The sequence below is a fragment of the Symsagittifera roscoffensis genome, chromosome 3 (genome assembly GCF_963678635.1).
Source record: "Symsagittifera roscoffensis chromosome 3, txSymRosc1.1, whole genome shotgun sequence".
NCBI lineage: Eukaryota > Metazoa > Xenacoelomorpha > Acoela > Convolutidae > Symsagittifera > Symsagittifera roscoffensis.
This window is the reverse complement of record NC_087064.1, coordinates 75,381,210-75,406,361: the sequence shown is the minus strand read 5'-3', so window position 1 is coordinate 75,406,361 and position 25,152 is coordinate 75,381,210. Positions and strand designations below refer to the sequence as shown.

Below are 25,152 nucleotides of genomic sequence, written 5' to 3'. Positions count from 1 at the left end.
AGAAACAACTTTCCAGAAACAGTTGCTGAAATAGCGATTGTTTCAACATGTCATGCAAAGCAGTAAAGCTACAATGTCGACACAATCACTTGCCCAATATCCGTTAAAATTATAAATGATTTCTCAAGCTGTCATAACTATTTTGCCCAAGTATCAAAAAAAATTTCGAAGTTAAAAGCTTGACGTCTTTCAGGCTACATTCGTAGTTCCATTTGTGATACTGCGAAGAGATCGTTCCGAGCTCTTTCAAATAGTGGGAAAGAACTATTTTGCCAAGTTTTTTTCGGCCATTTAAGCTTCCCTAAGCACTATCGACTGCGCACAACTGGGGTTTCATGTTAGAGTTTGAATTCTGATTTTGAAGTGTTCGGGATAAACTGGTTAATCTATTTTGGATTTTTAAACTAGTTTAGCGATATGACACTTTTTCAACCGTAAGCATTGTTTTTGATATTTTCGTATCTGCGAAACATTAAAATTGAGCAACTTCTTATTCCTAGCTGTATTAGCCTGTATCACACAAAAATTTAATCCAGATTAACAATGAATTCAAAAATTACAAAACAGTTCACCACAATCATATATCTTTTATGAAATTTTACACCTTTTTGGGTTATTTTTTGAATTGCCTCGTGAACTAAATAGTTCAACACAAAAAATGTCAGGTCTTTGGACCGTTCACTAAGCAGGGTTAGGTTCAAATACATTTAAAAAAACACAGATGTTTATAGTTTTATGCACTACTGAATCATGACTTTCGAAGCACAAGAAAATCAACAAAACAATGGAAATCAAACTAACAATCTAGTTTTCACAAAACAATCACTTTTTTCGGTTTCTCAGAGACCTCGTTTTAGGGGGGCTTGCAACAACTTCTTGGCTGATTGTATTTTTTCCAGGGCTGGATTTAGACTTAGTTGCCTTCTTTGACTTTGGAGCAACGGGACTCATAGCTTTTTTTGGACTTGCTTTCACCCCTCGTCGGGTTTTCCTCGGTGGAGTAGCCTTCTTGGGAGTTTCAGCAACCTCTACCACAACTTCTGTTTCCTTCTTTTTCCTTGATGTTTTAGCGGAAGGCGCGGGCACTGCCACTGGACTCTTTGCCGGACTCGGACTTCTGGCCTTTCCTCTCAACTTTCGGGTTTTCACTGGACTCACTTTGGAAGCTGATTCCTCTTCGACTGCTTTAGATTCCACTTTCTTGGTCTTTTTAGGAGGCTCATCTTCTTTAGGAGGTGACTTCCTTTTTTCTGGACTCTTCTCAACGGGTGAGGCCGCTTTAGGCTCTACAGCTTTTCCTCTTCGTGTTCTGGTACTTCGCGTCGGAACCTCAACTTCAACCACCTCAGCTACAGTCGGAGAATTTTTCAATGCAGACTTCATAACCGGACTCTTTTCCGCTGGAGTTTTCGCTTTGCGTTTGGCTTGACTTTTCTTTTCTGGTGTTTTTTCAGCGGTTAAAACCGAGACAGGTTCTTCGGTTGCTTTTCCGCGACGTGTGCGCGTTGACCTTGAAGCCGTTTCAATCACTTCCTCAGTTTTTTTCAGGGCTTTCGCTGGAGTTTTTGCTGTTGTTTCCGAGTTCGACTCTGCTGGAGTTTCAATTGGCTCTTTAGAAGCATCGGCTTTCTTTCCTCTCGTTGCTCGCTTCGGCTTGGGTGAAACTTTAGCTGGACTCTTCGGTTTTTCTTCAGCCGGCAATGACTTCAATGGAGATTTCTCAACCGGTGGTTCCACAATTTTAACTGCGCGTCCTTTTCGGGTTCGAGTCTTAACTGGTGATGCTACTTTAGGTGATTTTGCAGGAGTAACTTCTTTTTCAACTGACTTAGGAGCTCCTCTTTTGCTGACCTTCTTTGACGATACCTCAACCTGTTCGACTTGCACATCGGTTTCCGGCTCCTCTACTTTAGCCCCTCGTCTAGTTCTAGTTCTCGTCGACCTCTGCGGAGTCGCTTTCACGGGAGATTTCATTGGAGTGACTTTCTTAGCCGTAGTTTTAACTTCCACAACAGCTGCAACAACCGGAGTTTTGAGAAGGCTCGCAATTCCAGAAAGTCTTGGCGACTGCACTGTTTTAGGAGTCCTCAACAGCTTCCGCAATCCGTCTAATTTTGGGCTCATACTCTTTGATTTACGACTTCCTCCCGTAATTTGTTTAACTTGTTTGGCAGCTAATTTGCTTTCAGAAGAGGGTTCCGGAACCTCTGCAGCCTTGATAGGAGTTTTACTCGCAGACCTCGATCTACCAGCAAGCGACTTGACAGCGGAAGAAACAGTAGCCTGTTCTTGTTTTTGGGGAGTCTGCTTGGCTGGCGTCTCTTCTTTTGGAGTCTCTGCTGATTTTGCCGGAGATTTGATGTAACTCATTCTTGGTAATGATTTTTCCGGTGATATCTTCTCACTGACGGTTTTTCCAGGGGACGTGGACTTATTTTTAGGCGTAGCTTCAGTTTTTACAATCGGAGTAACCTTCTTAGCGAGCGACTTACCAGCTGGTGTTCGTTCAGACACAGAAGCTACGCTTCCTGGAGTTCTGCTAGCTGATCTAAGCCTACCAGGTGTTGCAACATTGATTGGAGTTTTACTCACAGATCGTGACCTTGGTGAAGGTTTCTTTGCACTTACAGGAGCCTCTGGTTGTTTTGTCTCAGATTTTAATGAACTCTTGCTATCAGACAATGTTTTCGGTGTTTGAACTTTGGTTAGAGGAGTTTTCACAGCAGAGCTTGATCGGGGAGATGGTACGATTTTTGGTGTCGGAGTTTTTAACTCTGACATCCTTTTCGGCGTAACTGTTATTTTCACAGGTGTCTTACTGGCAGAATTTCGTTTCGGATCCACTTTAACGTTTCCAGACGACTGTGGCTTTGGGCTCGGTTCAGCCTTCACCGAGTTTGCAACTTTGGTAACAGACGAAAGTCGACTAACCTGAGCACTTGGTACTTTCACAGGAGTATTGTTAGGTGTATTCGCTTTTACAGTCATATCTTTTCCTTCATCTAATTTGTTCAATGACTGTCTAGCTGCAGGGATATCTCGCACGGACACGTTTAGAACGGTTGAGTTTGACTGCAATGGGGATTTGACGTGCTCTGCCCCTGAAAGAGACTTAATTTCAACGTTCGACTTATCCGGCGTCTTCGAGGTCAAGCTTCGCACAATCAGTTCTTTTCTGTTCTCGAGAACTGCCTTTTGTATCGCAGGTGTTGTTTTGGTTAGTTTCTGCACTCCTGGAGAATTGACTTTTGGGATTTGCGGGCTCTTGGAGGGAGTCATTCGTTTTTCGACTGATGACACAATTGGCTTGACAACTGCAACTGGCTTCTGGATCACGAGATCAGGAGTCATGTCCTAAGCAAAACAAGATTTCAATACCTTTTCTATGAACTGATTTTTTCCAACAGATTGTATTTTGGTTTGGAAGAAATTTTTTTCAAACTAAATATAAAAACTAATTTATCATTTGAGCTAACAAAATGAAACAAGACTGCTGGCATCAGGGCAAAGCCCTGAATGTTCCGGCTGCCTTTTAAGGTTTATGGAGCAGTAATAACCTAAAAAAATTAAATGTAATAAAATAAAATGAAATTTTTTTTTTTTAAATTTGAATTGTTTTCTTGAAACTCATCCCCCACACGCCATATAAAGAACAAAAGGATAGATTTCGCTACTTGTAACAAATCAATTAAGCTTCTTTCAACCAATTTGGAACGATTTTTAAGACGGATTAAATCTCCGCTTACGCGTTAATAGCGCGAATTATATCGCGCGTTAATTGTCCCAAATTGGCCAAAATGGCAATCTTTAAGCCCCCATAACTTTACGAAAAATTATCACAGGTGAAATATCTTTTCAAATTTCAGCTCAGGACAACAATAATTTTTGAATGATATAAAAAAATTCCGTCAAAAATGGCTAGTTGAAAAGTCGAAATTTGTCTGAAGAAAAAAAAACCCCACCCGAGCACAAATATTCCGTTACTTTCGTATCGAAAGTCGGAACAACAACCAGAAGAGTTTCGAAAGACTGCTTACCTGATGCACTACATTCCTCTTAGCTGGCTTCGTTCTCACTTTGAACGTCCGTTTGCCTTTGATGATCTTCGAAACCACAGCTTGAGGGGTCATCTTCGCTTTCGGTGTCAATCTTTTCTTCGCAATATCTGCCCAAGACATACTTCCAGGAGTCTTGCCAAGCACCACTTTCTTACCCATGAGGGTACTCTTTCTACCTTCAGCCTTGGCTGATTTCGGTCTCACCGGACCATTTCCATTTAAACTCTTACGTCCTACCATTTCAGACTTATTCAACGTCTTCTTTAACAGTTCAACTCGCATGTTTGTGGCCCTAGGAGTGGGAGCAACCGAGCTTCTGGCAACCAAACTTTTCTTCGTCATTGGACTTAAAGGCGTTTGTTTTGCAGGAGAAGCGTTCGCTATTTGACCTTGTGGCGACTTCTTGTTTCCCGGCGACGGGTTCTGTGATTTCGGGGTGGGAACTTTTGGGTCTTTCGGGGAAACTTTCGGCAATCCTTTCACATTTGACATCCACGGTGTTTGAAATTTGGATTTAATCGAGGCAGGGACGACCTTGTTGGCAGCTGGCGTTCTTCCATCGGGCGTCAAAAATACAGTGATTGAATCCAGAGACGAATCCGGACTGTCAGTTCGAATCGAGACTCGGGATCTTCGGTTCGGTGTAATTATTTTCCTCTGCGCCAAACTGTTTTCAATTCCCGAAGCGTCCAAAGATGTATCAACATTCTCGTCGTTTACCAATTTCCTAGCTAATTTTTTCGAATGTGGGCTGACCGATTTTGATTTCCTAGCGGGTTCTGACTTTCTCTTAGCAGAGCTAGAATTCACTCCTACGGAGCTTGACCTGCCTTCATTGGACTCGTTAAGCTCCCGCAGTGGTTCGCAAGTTCCTGGAGTTCTCAATAGACTCTTTCTCACTTTACTTGGAACGGGAGATGCTGGAATCGATCCTCGTTTCACGGGCTGGGAGGCGGGGAGGTTCTTGTCAATTATTTCTGGACTGATTGCTTTGGCGGCAAATGAGATTCGTTTTCCCGAGCTCATCAGCGCTTCTTTTCCTGGCGACTTGTAGTCGGATGATGCCATTGATTTTCTCGGTTTTTTCACAGCTAAAAAAAAATTTTAGATAGCGATAAATTGATAATAGTTATGGCGCGTGCAAACGTAAATTGGCTTTAATTTTAAACGGTGAGTAATTCAAATACGACACTTGGACTCGATTTAACGATATCTCACAATCCAAGCAAGCTCAAGTAAAGACTTGCAACGCAAAACAATACGCAATACTACGCCGAAATATTTTATTAAATGGACGCAATTAGCGCGCAAAATATATTATAGCACGCAATTTAGTCCTAATTTTCAAAGAAAGATTGGCTATAAAATTTTATCTTTATCCAGTCAAATTGACCATGCATGTAAATATCTTGTCAAAACACTGGGAATATGAGATAGTGAATAATAGGAACTGCACGAAAAGCAAACGTAAAACTAACCAAAAAGAAAGCTAAGCGCATGTATGTTCTGCACATATTTTAACTCTTATAGGATCCTTATTCAACTTACACGTTCAACATCTCATCCAAAAAGTTCCTAAGAGCGGATATCACAATTATGGAATAGAGTCCAAAAGTATTGTAATCAATGGTTTTCAGATCTGGGAAATCGACCTAAGGCTTAAAGTCTATCAAAGTTGATCGTAGTTTTTATCAAAATTATACCCGATATTATAAGACAAAGATTTTTGACTTTGTTGAATGCTTCTAATTTTTGGAAGTCATGAAAGCACAGGATATTTTCAATTGGGTTCAAATGTACGCTTATTAGCGGGGATGCGACTTCAATACAAGCAGGCGACTTACTTTTTAAAACGTGGTCTTCTCCGATTGGATCTTGCTCCTCTTCTTGTTGATTGCTTAGCACATCCTAAACAGAACCTTTCGGATCACAACATTACAGATACCTAAACAATACACCCACTGATTTTGTACAAAAACTTAACAATGCTCTTCAAAAAAGGAGGATTGTTCAAGTAGATTAAGTAAGTAGAAATTTGGACCAATCCGAATGCAGCAAAGTTCGAATTCTCAATAGAAAACTGTAGTCCAAATTTACTGAATTTATTAGAGGGGTGGGGATTTTTATACTAGATACGATAACGATAGGGGGGAATGGGGGTGGGGGTTGTTAAGTAGATCCCAATCAATTTGCGAGTTAATGCCATGGCAATGATAGTGTGTGAGGATGAGCTCTCACTTGACCTCTAGCTTCAGGTCTACCACAGCCTGACCAATTTCGACTGGAATGGAACCACGTGAAAGTTCTGGACGCAATAAAACGGCCATGAATCGTAAAAAAAGAGCTTCGCTCAACAGAATATCTAAATCTGGAATGTGGGGAGATAATACTCATGGACTATCCTCGACAGGGATATCCTCGAAAGGCCTACTGATAGCTCCTCTGCGATTCGCAGGAACTACATTATTTATAATACCACAACCAGACTAATATGACTAAGCATGACCAGCCTATGTCTTTAATCGAAGAATTTAAGGTTTTAAAAAATAAAAAATCAGCCTCTAAGGAGTAGTATCATCAATTATTTGGCGCTGAGTTATTTGGCGATAAGCCATAAAAGAAAAGGTCTAAATGTATTTATTGTGGTGTCTATGATGACTCACGATCATGTTGCGGGCGAAGTGTTTGACATCTGCACTCTTCGGAATATGCATGAACACACTGTTGGACGGGTACTCAAACCTAGAACCACACAAAATCTTAAATAGTTCACAAAATACAAAAAAAATCCAAATAATTAGAAAAAAAAACACCTCTCCTGGCGCTCCAAATATAATTCTATCAAAATGTACAAAACTTCCATGAAATTCACATCTAATTCAGCAGAACGAAAAAAATATCGCACCACAAATTAGCAGTTTACCCAGAGGGTGGACGCGCGAAACTGGATTCTGATTGAGTGAAAAAAAATTATCAACCTCAAAACAATCGGTTGACCCTGAAATGATTTATGTGAAAGAATGTTCAATTGATCCCGTATTTTTGCACAAAAAAACCACGAAAAGAATAAGCTATTTTCTGTTTCAACTCTACCTCTGATTCCTTCCTTGAAACTATCAAAAAAAAATTCGTAATTTATGATTCACAGAGAGAATAAAGCTGACAAGACTTTGGTCATTTTTTTTTACTTGAACATCATATAGTCTGTCGATATGCCAAATCCTATGCAAGAGCATAACTCCAAAATGGTATCGGTCGAATGGCATACCTGAAGAACCGGTCGTCGACTTGTAAGATGTCTGCGTGGTAGACAGGTGCCTCCTGTCTGATCATTTTCCCGTTCAGTTGTGCTGGGTTGATGTTGCTGAGGTTGGTGAGGATGACCTGCTGATTGGCATTCACACTCAGTCTGCAGTGGCTTCTGGACACGGTTGGCAACTGAACTCGAATGTCACACGCTGGCATCCTAATAACAAACACGCACACTAATTAAATTTACATATTACCTTATTACTTTGACCACGTCAAAAAGCGATTGGATGGTACTGTGACGTAGGAATGGGTTCCAATGTCGCCCCACCTCGTAATGGGCCACCAAAAGATGTATCATATAAAAGCCCTATTGGTCATGATTCGGAATCCTATTGGTCAAAATCTGCGCCTACCGGAATATATAAGCGCAAGCTCATGTGTAATCGAGTATCGCATCAAACTAAACTTTGTTTACTGGTATTATGAACTCTGGTATTACGCCAAAAATCGTCGCTGGTTATCGAGAAAAACTGCTCCAAAAATTTAGGTGAAAATTCTTACTAACTAGTGTCTTAGGTGAAAACAAAACTTGTGCGCATTTTCGCTAAAATCGCCAAAACTTAATGGGCGCGACATTTTCACCTTAATAACAATGGGAATCAAGTTAACAAAACTGCTCTTTTGGATCCAGAAACCATCATAATAATGGACGATATCATAAAATATTGATTCAAATTTAGCTCAAGTGGTGCACCCTATACGTCTGAGCAAATTTCGCCTTTCTCTGCTTAGATGATGATAAACATTGTTACCTTCCGATGGTGATGGATTTGGTGTGCATGGGGAAGATGGCTCCATCCTGACCATCTCTCTTGATCACAACCACTTTTCCATACAGTTTTGACGATGACATATCTACCTGAAAAAACTATAAACACCATTCATACCAAGTAAATTAGTTTTCCTATCAACAAAACTTTCAGCGCAGTCAGATTTAGAACAAAGTGGTCGAATTGGAATCAAAACAGCAATACAATAGGACAAATGAAACATTCTTTTCTGATTTGAAAATAACAAACTAATGAATCACATTACCTCCAAGTGAGTTCTAATTTCTTATCTGTAGAGACGCAAATACTTAATTGGTTAATCGTTCCGACTTACTTTCTATTTAACTGGTCGTCAAATTGATACCGATAAATGCACTCAAAAGACACATAACTACGGGCAAGAACGCTCTCAAACTCTTTAGAGTGCCTCAATAATCTGAATAGTATCTCAAATTCACTACCTTAACAAAGTGCATGCCCACAGAGGTGCTTTCCATGATAGCCGAAAAGAGGTTATGTTTCCGGACAGCCGAAAAGATATGTTCCCGAACAGCCAAAAATTAAACAAAAAATGTCTTGAAACGATTACTCATGGCCGAGTAAATATTGACCAGGTTCACCCTGACCAGTGAAATTCAATAAATTTTCGGCTATCCGGGAAGAAATTTACTTTTTCCGTAGCACACAACCCAGAAGAATTCCTTCAAGTCTAACTGCCGTGTTGGGCCCAACTAAAAATAACTCAAGGAGCCGCATAGGAGTCCGATATACTGCTAGTTATTTTGGTGGGAAACTATGAGCACAAGTTTGTCCAACAATCAAAAGACCAGTAGCGTAACCGTTTGCACTGCACTTCAAACGCCAAGAAATTCTGAAAAAACTTTGAGTTTTCTAACGATTCTACCCATCTATGGGGCTAACTAGCAACAATTAGACAACCGCAGATGGGTATTCAAAAATAGCTAAAAGAAAAATAAGTCCCATTTGTACCAAAATAAAAAATCAATCACTTTTGTACCAAAAACATTCAAACGGCCAAAGACTACAAAGCCGACTATTTTAAGCTTCTGGTTTAAGGCCAGCGGTGGGACCTGTATCTCCGCGATAGCTTAGATGTGATAAACATACTGATAATCTAAGATATAATTGATTGGTTCTGGAGATTTGGGTATATTTTCGCGGCAAATTTATGTCATTTTTAAATCAAACATACGTTTTCGAGATAAAACAATGCCGCCCCCGTTTGTTTGTATCACTTTGTTAATTTCAGATTTCATGATTTGGGAGTAGAAAGTGAAAACCACGCAATTGCCGATGGAAATCGTTGGTTGCTGTCGTGCCCACTCGTCCACATCAGAAACGCAAAACTAGGAAATATTAATAATAACCATAAAAAATAATAATAGAAAATTATGCATGCCAAGAGAATTTCTCTCGTTTTACTTAAATTCAGTTGAAGTTTAGTATAGTACATTTAATTGAAGTTTTCACAAAAAACAGAGTGTTTATTTGCAAAAATCGTTATTCGAATCAGGTTCTATGAAAGTTTATTCATTTCCCGGATAATTCTTCTTTTAAATCTTTTGAGGGTTTAAGAAGTCAATTTTCTCGGATATTGCGTTTGCTCTCGCGAGTTATAAGCCAGAAATTTGTCCTCTTTTTTATAGGTGGTATTTGGAACTTAAACTGCCCTCTGGTATGAATACAGATAATGAAGTAGACATCGCATCTGTGATATATTCTATTGCACAGCATTTGATCTTTGAGAACATGAAGATATGGGATGGGAAGGATTTCCAGCTGAAAAACTTTCTCATAAATCATGAATGGTGACAACCACTTTATAACTTCCTTGTTTAAACTTTCGAGATGCTTTATATTAGCTTACAATTGTGTGGTATCTCTTTTCACCAGATATAAACATTTTCTCATTTTCACAATTTTCTCAACTAAAAACCCAGATCTTTCACCTCTTTCTTTTGTTATAAAATATTGTCCGCAAAAAATTTAATGATAATTTCCTTTCATTAAAGACTTGTACGACCACTTTTTGACATAGAAGGCAGGTTTTTGGCAGGTTCTCTATGTGGTTGTTGAACACTGAGAAGCGTAGCTTGAGATCGTATGCGAAGAGGAAAAGGAATCTGATGTACAGCGGATCAAATGTACGCTGTCCAATAAAAAATGGCTTTAACTGCGTTCGCATGTTTCAGGTATTTAGAGACATAGCCATCGGTGCGTATTGATTTTTATCTAGGTTGCGGATGAGTATTCTGGCAGTGGCCTTTAAGCGGTAACGATCCGAAAGTTCCATGTCATAAGCAAACCGTGAATTGGCTCCGACTAATTGAGGTACTAAAGCACAAGATCCCTCGACTCTTGAGCAAATGGTTAAAATAGGGCCTACTTTTCTTAATCTCATATGTGAATTGAGTGAACGACTGTTACATTACGAGCTCACAGTTCTTTAAGGTTGCTCTAAAAAACAAAGACGTTAAACATGTATGTTTTCAGTGAGAGCTTCTACATTGTAAAAGATGTCATTGAATTAGTCCCAAAGCTTCCCGCCAGAGGAACATGCTAGTCTTTAGGTACTCTCTTGAGTATTCAACTAAAATGGCTGCATTTGGTACTAGTTTAGAAATTTTGTCCCGCCGTCTTCAGTGAGTCCATTCAAAAAGCTCGTTCAGTAGTGATTCCATTAAACCATTTGAAATTTATGTGAAATTCTTCAAGTGGGTATAACTCAAGAAAAGCTAAGGAAGTTTTTCAGCTTGAAGTAATAGAAAGAAAGTTTTCACGGAATGGCATACCCTTTGTGCACACTTTACTGGCATAACTTGGAAACAGCGAAAGCCATAATACTATAATACGACCGAATAATAACTCTGATCTCTCAATAAATTAACTACTTTTAATTTTGCTCTAGCAGAAGGCGAACTTCAAGGAAAAAGTAGTCCGATGAAATTTAGGCGAAATGTTTTCGTGAGCGAAAAAATTCGAAAAAAAGAGAAAATGCGATGCATACTTTTCGTCTGATCACACTTGCGAAGCTAGTGTATTAGTACGAACCTTCTTTTTTTCCAACCTAAGTCGCAAATATCGGCGCGACACTTTTATGGTGCGGCAACCCTCTTTACAGCTTTTTGATAGCACGTGCTTTCGAATAGTAATAAATTAACACAGTTAATGCATTTTTATTTCATAATCAAAACTCGATTTCAGAAACTAGGGGCCCAGCTGAAAGCTGGAGAGACCTGTTTGATTATTTTAATATTGATTATTTTAAAATTGTTTTAAAATTTCAGGTTTCTCAGGTCGATAGCGCCCTTCCTACGCAAAAAAGTGAAAGAGAAGCTTATGCATTCATTATGCAAATCTGGATGGGTAGTTTTTGAAGAAATCGAAAAAGTTTGAAAAAATGGCCTAAAAACCGAAAAATTGACTATTCCTAAGTGTATAGCTCTTCCCCTAGACAAATTAGGGACGAGCCGTTTGTGTAGGGGGGTTCCTACAACCTGGTCTATCGATTAAACCCTTAATCCCAAATCTGGACGGGTAGTTTTTGAGGAAATCGGAAAGATTTGAAAAAAGGCCAAAAAAGTCAAAAAAGTGACTTTTCCTAAGTCTATAGCTCTTCCCCTAGGCAAGTTAAGGACCAGCCGCTTGTGCGGGAGAGTTTCCTACAACCTGGTCTATCGATTAAACCCTTTATTCCAAATCTGGATGGGTAGTTTTTGAGGAAATCGATAATTTCCGAAAAAATAGGCAAAAAAATCAAAAAAGTGACTTTTCCTAAGTCTATAGCTCTTCCCCTAAGCAAATTAGGGACCAGCCGCTTGGGCAGGGGAGTTTCCTACAACCTGGTCTATCGATTAAACCCTTAATCCCAAATCTGGATGGGTAGTTTTTGAAGAAATCGAAAAAGTTTGAAAAAATGGCCTAAAACCCGAAAAATTGACTATTCCTAAGTGTATAGCTCTTCCCCTAGATAAATTAGGGACAAGCCGTTTGTGTAGGGGGGTTCCTACAACCTGGTCTATCGATTAAACCCTTAATAATAAATCTGGACGGGTAGTTTTTGAGGAAATCGGAAAGATTTGAAAAAAGGCCAAAAAAGTGACTTTTCCTAAGTCTATAGCTCTTCCCCTAGGCAAGTTAAGGACCAGCCGCTTGTGCGGGGGAGTTTCCTACAACCTGGTCTATCGATTAAACCCTTAATTCCAAATCTGGATGGGTAGTTTGAGGAAATCGATAATTTCCGAAAAAATAGGCAAAAAAATCAAAAAAGTGACTTTTCCTAAGTCTACAGCTCTTCCCCTAAGCAAATTAGGGACCAGCCGCTTGGGCAGGGGAGTTTCCTACAACCTGGTCTATCGATTAAACCCTTAATCCCAAATCTGGATGGGTAGTTTTTGAAGAAATCGAAAAAGTTTGAAAAAATAGCCTAAAAACCGAAAAATTGACTATTCCTAAGTGTATAGCTCTTCCCCTAGACAAATTAGGGACAAGCCGTTTGTGTAGGGGGTGTTCCTACAACCTGGTCTATCGATTAAACCCTTAATCCCAAATCTGGACGGGTAGTTTTTGAGGAAATCGGAAAGATTTGAAAAAATGCCAAAAAAGTGACTTTTCCTAAGTCTATAGCTCTTCCCCTAAGCAAATTAGGGACCAGCCGCTTGTGCATGGGAGTTTCCTACAACCTGGTCTATCGATTAAACCCTTAATCCCAAATCTGGACGGGTAGTTTTTGAGGAAATCGAAAATTTCCGAAAAAATGGGCAAAAAGTGAAAAAAGTACCGAGTTGTGAAGCTTTTTTAAGACCGTAGGGGGATGGGTAGGGTAAAAATTGCCCTAAATTTCATGCAGGCAGGTAGGTGAAACGCTACTGAATCCATTGGTACCAGTTTAATGAGAATCTGATGGGTAGTTTTTTCGGAAAGCGAATTTTCGAAAAAGCGTCTCAAAAAAAAAAAAAAAAAAAAAAAAAAAAAAAAAAAAAAAAACCAGATCTCATCAGGAAAAAAAAAACGTTTTCATAATACCTGTTTAATAAATCAAACAGGAATTTTAAAACTCATAATATCTCGCAATTTTATGAAATGCGTAAGTTATACATAATGTGGCTTTATGCTTTGCAATTATTTACATGCAAAGTTAGTGTGGATGACTTCAGTTTGTTATAATCCAAATTATTAAATGCATTCAGTCTATTTTTATTTAGTGCCGTATCGCATAGCCAATTTGTTAGCATATGTAGCTGCTTTATTCGTGACTAATATTTGTCAGTTATTAAGCTTAAGTGGCTGAGGGGATAGTGCGCAAGACTCAAAATCTCTTAATAGCAGTAGGTCGCAGATTCGAATCCCACACGAAGCGAAGTTTTTGCTAATTTCAGGTTTATTTCTACTTGTTCTTATTTAACTGGAAGGTCAAAAGTATCATAGTAACCGAGGTTACAGTCAGGAGTCCCTTCATCACGTATTCCAGTCAAAATCCTTGGAATTTTCTAGATATGGAAGTGATAATGATAAAAGAAGATGACAAGTGTAGATGTCCTTACAATTAAAATCGATACGGGTTACATTTCTTCGATAAGAACACGCAAAATATAATATACAAGTGTTACAAATAAAAAAAATTTCGTCGATAGAGCTGCTTTATTTAACTTGATAGAGCTGATTTATGGTTCGTGTTCTCGCAGTTGCTAGCGAAGCAGAGCTTCGCCTCTGTGTTTCACATTGGGACAATTGGGAGCTTTTCGGCACCATACTTTTTAACCAGAACCCTGCATTGAACAAATTCACACAGTTTGCTCTAATTAAATATTGACATATTCGCAGACAGAGGGGTTTGTACGGCAAACAGCTGATACTATAATACAACCGAAATAAAACTAACAGTCCACTAAACTACCTATCTAAAAGCTTGCTATGGCATAAATTAATATAGGTCAACAAAAGAGTAGCGTGATGACAACTAAGCGAAACAATTTCTGTGGCCAAAGCAACACGAAAAAACTCAGAAAATGCTGTATATAAATGTTTTCCCTGACTATACTTGTGGTACTTTTAAGAGCGGTTTGCAAAAGTATCAAATTTCTGAATACTTGTCATTATTTATTTGAAAAGCGATGCGAGGACTTCAAAAACTTTGGCCCTGAATCTCAAAAATTAAATGGCTTCACATTGACTTGTTAGAAAAAATTGACCACCGTTTGACATTTGACGAAGAAACATTTACAAAATTCAAGAAATCAAATTGAAAAAATAAAACCAATTGAGAACAAAGCGATACTCAACAGACGTTAAAAAAGAATAAAGCTTAACGAATCGAGCTCAGTGTCTTCAACGAAAACAATGTCAGATGAACAGTTTCGATACTCACAAATCGCAATGAAACATGAAGTTTTGATTGATTCAAACCCTGAGGCTAACCAAAAAATTGATTTCAAATCAGCACTGATGGGCAATCTGTCACAAAAGCAGGAAGTTAAGAATATCCTGGTAGTTAAACTAATTCAGCCATTCACAGAAGATATGGTTACTAGTGATAGTGTTACCTATCTAAAAGCTGGCTATGGCACAAATTAATATAGGTCAACAAAAGAGTAGCGTGATGACAATTAAGAGAAACAATTTCTGTGGCCAAAGCAACACGAAAAAACTCAGACAATGCTTTATATAAATTTTTTCCCTGGCTATACTTGTGGTACTTTTAAGAGCGGTTGCAAAAGTATCAAATTTCTGATTGAGCACCTTTTCGCTACTTAACCCAGTACCTATTCGCTTTTTATTTATTCGCTAATACTGCCCATTCACTTCTCAGTGCCTGACTTCCAACTCATTACAATTAAGGTTTTCGTTATACAATATCAATTCTTTCCACTAAACAAACAAAAAACAAATCAATTAATGATCAAAGAAATAAACATCCACTAATGTCGATTTTAACTCACCTTTGTCGTTTTAAGTTGATCTGATTGAATAAAAATTAGGCTATAAACAGTCAAATTTAAGCAAGTGCTTTAAAAACAGCTGCACTATATCAGCCAGATCAGATTCTGAACTCGACGTATCATTCAGGACCAGTGGATCCAGCTCGATACCCTCATCACAAAGTAATTTTTAGGCAAAAACATGATTAATTTGAAGCCAACTTGTTCCTACCAATTTAAATGTCAAATGACATGTACAAAAATTTCAAAATTTGAAAAAGTTGATACCGCACAAAACTCGAACAACTATTCGAAATTTAAAAAATCAAACTTTGTGAAAAGCAAAAAAAAAACAAATGGCTGAACAGGTTGGGAAAAGTTGACTTCCACCGTTTGACACTTGACGAAGAAACATTTGTACAAAATTCCGGAAATCAAATGGAAAAAAAACCAATTGAGAACAAAGCGATACTCAACAGACGTACAAGTGAAAAGGATAAAGCTTATTAAACCGGGCTCAGTGTCTTCAACGAAAACAATGGAAGTTAAGAGTATCCTGGTAATTACACTAATTCCGCCATTCGCAGGAGATTTGGGTACCAGTGATAAAATGGAAAAGACACAAGCGCTTCTGAAACTCTCAAGCATTTTCCAATTAATATGTGAAAAAAATCACGATTTCTAAAACATGTACAACGAACAGAGACGAAAGAAAACTTCAAACTTTGACGGTTGTCGCTCCCCCAGAATCAGAACAGTTTATCTCAGGCATATGTAACAGCCGCCAACCTAATTCACATATGAGGCTAAAAGAAATAGGCCCTAAACTATAACCATTGGCTCAAGAGTCATGAACACTATCTCTTGTGTTTTTCTACCTCATGCGGTCGCAGCCAATTCGGTTCATTTGCGACATGAGACTACAAACTGTGTTACAGCTTAAAAGCTACTACCAAAACAGCCCCCCCCCCCCCCACTCTAGAAACAAGAACGCCCCCATGGTCAGGTCTCAAAATACCTAAAACAATCAAACGCTATTAAAAACAGGGTCGGAACCTTAAGTATACCGTTCGTTTCTACTGGACAGTGAACCTTTGCACCATTTCAGATGGATCAACCTGAAAACTCTACTTAACTCAACATAATCACATAAAACACACTCAAGAAACTTGAATTAGGTACTCACATACCGACACAACCTCTAGAATGGAATTACTAATAACAGTAAAGCAACTCTAGAATTGATTTAGGTTAATTAAGTCTAACTCAAGAAGTTTTGAATGACTAAATTTTAGCTCGAAAATGAGTTTTTCTATCTGGACCATTGGGCAGCTTCAGCTGTCCACCTTTCCACACAAGTCTCTCAATAGTACGATTGATCGTTTTTCTTTCTCTCTCCCTGCAATTTCGACTTCCTATCAGGAACAAGATAACTCTACTTGCGTTGTATAATTCCAGTAAAATTGCGAATAGCAATTTTACTCTAGTATTTTCTCACTTGAGTCTTCTGATGTATTTTTCTCGCTTTTTCAGTTTTCGCGAGAAACTTAAGCATGATAGGCTCAATTCGAAATTTTGAAAAAATAATTTTTCCCAAAATCAAGATTAAACGTTCAGCTCAAGGTCAAACTTCCAAATATGACCGACTGGCACAATTAAGAGTCATGGACTTAACCTGTTGAGCAATACTGTACTTCCAATGGATTCTTAACAAAAAACCAACTAACATCCACCCAAAAGCGGCCAGGATCAAAAGCAGAAATCTGCCATTTGTTTGTAATGACCTAGCTGCTGTGAAAAAGCTGCAACTACCAAGGTGATTTAACCACAGCACAATAGTATCACGAGAAAGCTGCTTAATCAATAATTCCGATGAAAAGGTCGAGTTGTATTTGAAATGACAACCCAGAATGAAACTCAGGAAAGTCTTTTATGTGACTGGTCATACAATTCGCGAATATAACCCTTCAAAATGAGGTAGAGTGTGGAACTTTTTTTATGTTCCATCTCTACATGAAATTTCAAATTTTAAATTGCATTGAAAACAAGTTAAAGGATATCATGTGGATTGTTGTTTCATCAAAAAAAATCCTTATTCAGAGTTCAGAAAGTGGTTTCGTAGAGGATTCAATGGAAAATAAACCCTTAATATGCATGTCGAGCAAACTTTCATGCATTTCAGTGAAAGTTTTAAGCCCCCTACAGATTAATCAAATCAACATTGCGACACGGTAGAAGAAGATTCCGCGGAGAAACCAAATCTAATATGAGTAAATAGTAACAACGAGGATCTTCCGCAGTGTGTAACAAAAGTTTCTGAAGCAAACACGTCGATTTTGCCCCCACTGTCAATTTGAAGCAATCCAAGGAATGAAAAGATTGTTTGGCCTTGGAAAAATACTCGAAGGATCTCAACAATTGCAGTTCCATGGCTCAAAGTTTAAGCGATGTGCATTATTCGAATGAGTTGTTCAATTTGACGAAAACTACGGACAAGGATCTCTACAATCAGGTTGTAGACTTCAATGATTACACTAAACTTTCCAAATTAAACCAAAACTTCAAAGAAAAAAGACAGATAACACCATTCTTTTCGAAAAAAAACTAGAGAAAGATCTCCGCATTCATTCTCAGTTTTCTAAGTTCAAAAGAAAGAAAAATCTTAACTGGAAATTAGTGAATTTTAATAAGATGAACCCACTGAAGACTGAACACAAAATATGACAGATTTATTCCCACAAAACGCATTGGTTTTGGGAATCCTGCAAAATTACTTTCCATTTTGATACAATTCTTCACTTTACAGAAGGGAATCATTTTTTCCGCATGCTTAAACAATGTCGAAGGACTAATGATGTTTTGGTCAGCTATTCTTGGTACAATTAACAAACTTGCATTTTTTAACGAATTTCAAATAATTAGGTTCTTTTCGATAGACTACATACTTGTCATTATTGATTTGAATCCGAAAAGCGATGCGAGGACTTCGTAAAATTTGGCCCTGAATCTCAAAAACTTGAATAATTATTTAAAGTTTTAGGAAACTCAAATTTTATGAAAAGCAAAAAAAAAAAAATGGCTCCAGATTGACTTGTTGGAAAAAATGACTTCCACCGTTTGACACTTGACGAAGAAACATTTGTACAAAATTCCGGAAATCAAATGGAAAAAAAACCAATTGAGAACAAAGCAATACTCAACAGACGTACAAGTGAAAAGGATAAAGCTTATTAAACCGGGCTCAGTGTCTTCAACGAAAACAATGGAAGTTAAGTGTATCCTAGTAATTACACTAATTCCGCCATTCGCAGGAGATTTGGGTACCAGTGATAAAATGGAAAAGACACAAGCGCTTCTGAAACTCTCAAGCATTTTCCAATTAATATGTGAAAAAAAATCACGATTTCTAAAACATGTACAACGAACAGAGACGAAAGAAAACTTCAAACTTTGACGGTTGTCGCTCCCCCAGAATCAGAACAGTTTATCTCAGGCATATGTAACAGCCGCCAACCTAATTCAAATATGAGGCTAAAAGAAATAGGCCCTAAACTATAACCATTGGCTCAAGAGTCATGAACACTATCTCTTGTGTTTTTCTACCTCATGCGGTCGCAGCCAATTCGGTTCATTTGCGACATGAGACTACAAACTGTGTTACAGCTTAAAAGCTACTACCAAAACACCCCCCCTCCCACTCTAGAAACAAGAACGCTCCATGGTCAGATATCAAAATACCTAAAACAATCGAACGCTATTAAAAACAGGGTCGGAACCTTAAGTATACCGTTAATTTCTACTGGACAGTGAACCTTTGCACCATTTCAGATGGATCAACCTGAAAACTACTTAACTCAACATAATCACATAAAACACACTCAAGAAACTTGAATTAGGTACTCACATACCGACACAGCCTCTAGAATGGAATAACTAATAACGGTAAAGCAACTCTAGAATTCATTTAGTTTAATTAAGTCTAACTCAAGAAGTTTTGAATGACTAAGTTTTAGCTCGAAAATAAGTTTTTCTATCTGGACCATTGGGTAGCTTCAGCTGTCCACCTTTCCACACAAGTCTCTCACTAGTACGATTGATCGTTTTTCTTTCTCTCTCCCTGCAATTTCGACTTCCTATCAGGAACAAGATAACTCTACTTGCGTTGTATAATTCCAGTAAAATTGCGAATAGCAATTTTACTCTAGTATTTTCTCACTTGAATCTTCTGATGTATTTTTCTCGCTTTTTCAGTTGTCGCGAGAAACTTGAGCATGATAGGCTCAATTCGAAATTTTGAAAAAAAATAATTTTTCTTCCCAAAATCAAAATTAAACGTTCAGCTCAAGGTCAAACTTCCAAATATGACCGACTGTCACAATTAAGAGTCATGGACTTAACCTGTTGGGCAATACTGTACTTCCAATGGATTCTTAACAAAAAACCAAATAATATCTACCCAAAAGTGGCCAGGATCAAAAGCAGAAATCTGCCATTTGTTTGTAATGACCTAGCTGCTGTGAAAAAGCTGCAACTACCAAGGTGATTTAACCACAGCACAATAGTATCACGAGAAAGCTGCTTAATCAATAATTCTGACAAAAAGGTCGAGTTGTATTTGAAATGACAACCCAGAATGAAACTCAGGAAAGTCTTTTACGTGACTGGTCATACAATTCGCGAATGTAATCCTTCAAAATGAGGTAGAGTGTGGAACTTTTTTTATGTTCCATCTCTACATGAAATTTCAAATTTTAAATTACATTGAAAACAAGTTAAAGGATATCATGTGGATTGTTGTTTCATCAAAAAAAAATCCTTATTCAGAGTTCAGAAAGTGGTTTCGTAGAGGATTTAATGGAAAATAAACCCTTAATATGCATGTCGAGCAAATTTTCATGCATTTCAGTGAAAGTTTTAAGCCCCCTACAGATTAATCAAATCAACATTGCGACACGGTAGAAACAGATTCCGCGGAAAAACCAAATCTAAATGAGTAAATAGTAACAACGAGGATCTTCCGCAGGGTGTAACAAAAGTTTCTGAAGCAAACAAGTCGATTTTGCCCCCACTGTCAATTTGAAGCAATCTAAGGAATGAAAAGATTGTTTGACCTTGCAGATCTCAACCATTGCAGTTCCCTCGCTCAAAGTTTAAGCGATGTGCATTATTCGAATGAGTTGTTCAATTTGACGAAAACTACAGACAAGGATCTCTACAATCAGGTTGTAGACTTCAATGATTACACTAAACTTTCCAAATTAAACCAAAACTTCAAAGAAAAAAGACAGATAACACCATTCTTTTCGAAAAAAAACTAGAGAAAGATCTCCGCATTCATTCTCAGTTTTCTAAGTTCAAAAGAAAGAAAAATCTTAACTGGAAATTAGTGAATTTTAATAAGATGAACCCACTGAAGACTGAACACAAAATACGACAGATTTATTCCCACAAAACGCATTGGTTTTGGGAATCCTGTAAAATGACTTTCCATTTTGATATAATTTTTCACTTTACAGAAGGGAATCATTTTTTCCGTATGCTTAAACAATGTCGAAGGACTGATGATGTTTTGGTCAGCTATTCTTGGTACAATTAACAAACTTGGATTTTTTAACGAATTTCAAATAATTAGGTTCTTTTCGATAGACTACATACTTGTCATTATTGATTTGAATCCAAAAAGCGATGCGAGGACTTCGGAAACTTTGGCCCTGAATCTCAAAACTTGAATAATTTTTTAAAATTTTAGGAAACTCAAGTTTTATGAAAAGCAAAAAAAAACAAATGGCTCCAGATTGACTTGTTGGAAAAAAATGACTTCAACCGTTTGATATTTGACGAAGAAATATTTGTACAAAATTCAAGAAGTCAAAACAAAAAAATAAAACTAATTGAGAACAAAGCGATACTCAAAAGACGTAAAAAAAGGATAAAGCGTAACGAATCGGGCTCAGTGTCTTCAACGAAAACAATGTCAGATACACAGTTTCGAGACTCACAAATCCCAATAAAACATGAAGTTCTGATTGATTCAAATCCTGAGGCTAACCAAAAAATTGATTTCAAATCAGCACTGATGGGCAATCTGTCACAAAAGGAAAAAAGTAAAAATATCCTCGTAATTAAACTAATTCAGCCATTCACAGAAGATATGGATACTAGTGATAAAATGGAAAAGACTATATAGTTTCAGTATAGTTTTTCGAAAAAAAAACTAGAGAAAGATCTCCGCATTCATTCTCAGTTTTCTAAGTTCAAAAGAAAGAAAAATCTTAACTGGAAATTAGTGAATTTTAATAAGATGAACCCACTGAAGACTGAACACAAAATACGACAGATTTATTCCCACAAAACGCATTGGTTTTGGGAATCCTGCAAAATTACTTTCCATTTTGATATAATTCTTCACTCTTCACTTTACAGAAGGGAATCATTTTTCCCGCATGCTTAAACAATGTCGAAGGACTGATGATGTTTTGGTCAGCTATTCTTGGTACAATTAACAAACTTGCATTTTCTAATGAATTTCAAATAATTAGGTTCTTTTCGATAGACTACATACTTGTCATTATTGATTTGAATCCGAAAAGCGATGCGAGGACTTCGCAAACTTTGGCCCTGAATCTCAAAAACTTGATTAATTTTTTAAATTTAAGGAAACTCAAATTTTTTGAAAAGCAAAAAAAAAAACAAATGGCTCCAGATTGACTTGTTGGAAAAAAATGACTTCCACCGTTTGAGATTTGACGAAGAAATATTTGTACAAAATTCAAGAAGTCAAAACGAAAAAATAAAACTAATTGAGAACAAAGCGATACTCAAAAGACATAAAAAAAGGATAAAGCGTAACGAATCGGGCTAAGTGTCTTCAACGAAAACAATGTCAGATACACAGTTTCGAGACTCACAAATCCCAATAAAACATGAAGTTCTGATTGAATCAAATCCTGAGGCTAACCAAAAAATTGATTTCAAATCAGCACTGATGGGCAATCTGTCACAAAAGGAAAAAAGTAAAAATATCCTCGTAATTGAACTAATTCAGCCATTCACAGAAGATATGGATACTAGTGATAAAATGGAAAAGAATATATAAATTTAGTATAGTTTTGAGGGAGTTACAAAATTTTAAACCATTAGACTTCCAAAATTTGTCTAATTCATTGAAAAGAGTAAAATAAACGGTACCATTTTCACGACAGACGATGAACTTCTTCGATAAATCAAGAAACTTCACACTGATTTGTATTCAAACCAACCACTGTCTGTTTCAGATGGCGCATTTACCTCTTTCCCTGTAAAAAAAATAAAAGAGGTAGAAAATTGACTACCGGCCATTTACCGAGCTAGAAACTTCAAATATGTTCAAAAATTGATTGTTGATAACAAAATTGCTCAGGGACTAAATGGATTTACATCTGGCTGATACAGAAAAATTATTCATGAAAATGATAATGTTTCAGCAAAAGTTTGCAATTTCTACCTTTCCACTTGCCAATTTCTTGCTAGTGCTTAACTTGTAATGATAAAACTTTTTGCCAGAAACACAAAATCATTTATGATGCTGGATTTTAGACCCATAAGTCATATGAACAGTGGCGTTAAAAATTATAGTATGCGAGAGCAAAAAAAAAATTTGAGCGATGTTATCAGAGGACATCAATTTGTTTTTTTAAGTTCTTTAACACCAATATGCTTCTTTAGCCGCCAGGTGCTTTAACCTTACAAAAACTGAAAAATTCAATTATCGCTGAAATATTATTAGCAAGCCAAAATGATTATGAAGTAAATTTTGATTTTTTAAAAAATTTTGACAGAGTCGACCGAACGCTTCTCTCAAGTCTTTTTGATGATTTGAATCTGGAATCTTTTGCAGTTAAAGCCATAAAACTTCACAACTGATTACAAAAGCAACAAATCAAGTTAACGGGCTCTTGACATCCGGCTTTGAAACTTATCGCTTTGTTAAGCAAGGATGTACCTTATTTGCATTTACTTTCATTTTATTTATAGAGACACTTCTGTTCTAGTGTAGTTCTATTGCTAGGGTGTAGTTCGATTGCTATTCAAGAGTGTTGATCAAAGGAAATTCTTTGGTGTTACATTTATGCTTTTGATCAACGAGAAATGTAGTTTTTTTTATCGGAGCAAACAAAAAAATGAAAGGCCCGTTTCCTTGAGCAAATCTTTGCGTGCAAAAGCTCTCACACTCTCAATTTATATTCTCCCAAAGTTTTTCTTGTTGCGCGATATTTAAATGTAATTTTATATATCGCGTACATACCGTATGTACAAACTAATAAATTTCAAGATGATTGATTTTTACTGCACAGATCATTAGAATTCATCAGACCTGTCAATCATTCAGTTACTCCTCGATTTGCAAGTTTGATTAAAAAGAACGGCTTTCATTGCTGGTTTGAAATGAGGAATAATTTACTTGATCGCAAGCAGTACAAACGAAGATCTGGTCATTTCAAATCACACAAAAACGAGAGACATTTGTTTGTTTCTGGTGATTAATGATACATAAAGAAATTGTACTTTGTTACGAATCTTCAACTCATCGAAGAGAATTGGCTGCAATGCCAATAATCTGATTCAATCAACCAAAAAAATTTGGTGTCCAGATAGTCTTGATGTGTGGAAGAAAGAGTTTTTGCACAAGTTGACATTTAATGTTTTCTGGACACCTCCACAGGACAGATGAGAAGCGACAGTTTGACGTTCGTCCCATGTGCTGCTGTTAAGCATCTATTATGGGATGTAACAGTAGTTGTCTCACTAGCTTTAGTTGAATAAGCGCAGGCTCAATTTGTAATCTCAATTGGACAATAGCAATTTTGGCAAATGATGGATCTAAATTTCAACCAATAGTTTTAGAAAATCAGAATGCCGCAGGCCCTAGCTCTGAAATTTTTAGAATAAACTTTACAAGAACTTATTCTAAATGTGAACCGACGAACCCGTAATTATTCTCAAGTTTTCTGAAGAATTCTTAAACAGAGAACCTTCCCTGTAAAACAGGTTGTGAATGGTTCCAATGATAAAACTATTTTCGAATTTTTTTTTTATTTATAGAGCAAAGGGAACAAAAGGCAGCTTCGTAAAAGTGTATGATAGATCGGTAGCCTCATATCAGTTCAAATAGCCTCATATCAGTTTAATTCCCATTTTTTTTGCTGTGTAGGTGTTCGTTTTCTCAACCTGGTTTGCTTGATTTTCAACCATCTGGTTCTCTTTTTTTGTTCAAGTTATACTTTACTCTTCCATATCGAGAAAAATCTTACAATTTTGATTGGACTGTGTCATGAAAAAACACCTGGCTGTAACTTCGGTTACTATGATACTTTTGACCTTCTAATTACCACATTACCAGAAAATTCTGATGACAGGATGACAATTGCCAGTGAGCAATGAAGCTTTGATTGATAATATTGACAAACAGATACATTATTCAGAAATGCACTAACTGCAAACAATTGGACAGAGAAAACATACAAATGCAAATTCCGAAAATTAAATCATCAGTACAAAACACAAAAGAAATTCAAACCAGGCAAAAAAACTCCACCCTTCCCACAATTCAAACATTCAACAAAAAATGGCGGTATCAAAAAACAAAAAAAGACAAAATACTATAAAAAATTGCACCCACTGCTAGTTGCAGCACTCTCCGCGGCAATTCAAGTTATCACCAACATCAGAAGCAAATTGATATTTCTACACAACATTATTGTGACTCGTTTGGTACGGTTTTTGGACTCTTATAGACCCAAAAACCTTTTACATCACTTTTTTATCACTAAAATGAAGCAAATCAACTTTAAAAAAAAACGGACCATTTATATTACAACGTGAGGCTTGTTTTTATAAATTAGTCAGATTGACACACTTACACTTTTAGCCCGGTTGTTGTGATGAATTGATTGAATAGATCTCTTCTGTCAGAGACAGAGAGAAGATAAAGAAAAAACGTTAGAAAAATCAAAAATGCGCAAAAACATTGATACTTTACATGAAAACATAACTGATTGAATAGATTTTAATAAGTGTCGAATCAAGGGACGGTTT

At 37.1% G+C, this 25,152-nt stretch overlaps 1 protein-coding gene across 3 annotated transcripts in view; it reads right to left on the bottom strand.

Moving 5' to 3' along the window:
* Nucleotides 1–526: 526 nt before the first annotated feature.
* LOC134842205 (serine/arginine repetitive matrix protein 1-like) overlaps nt 527–25,152 on the bottom strand; it is a 334,393-nt gene continuing 309,767 nt past the window's right edge. The window contains exons 1-7 of one of the 3 annotated variants that reach the window (XM_063858433.1): nt 15,100–15,300; nt 8,123–8,238; nt 7,327–7,524; nt 6,722–6,800; nt 5,903–5,966; nt 4,038–5,149; nt 527–3,354 (exon numbers count right to left, since the gene is read on the bottom strand). In XM_063858433.1, the coding sequence (XP_063714503.1) occupies nt 823–3,354; nt 4,038–5,149; nt 5,903–5,966; nt 6,722–6,800; nt 7,327–7,524; nt 8,123–8,223 (4,086 nt within the window). In that variant the 5' untranslated portion in view covers nt 8,224–8,238; nt 15,100–15,300 and the 3' untranslated portion in view covers nt 527–822. Of the gene's footprint in view, nt 3,355–4,037; nt 5,150–5,902; nt 5,967–6,721; nt 6,801–7,326; nt 7,525–8,122; nt 8,243–15,099; nt 15,301–25,152 lie in introns of those variants that run through there. The other 2 variants (XM_063858434.1, XM_063858432.1) reach the window with 2 other exon arrangements.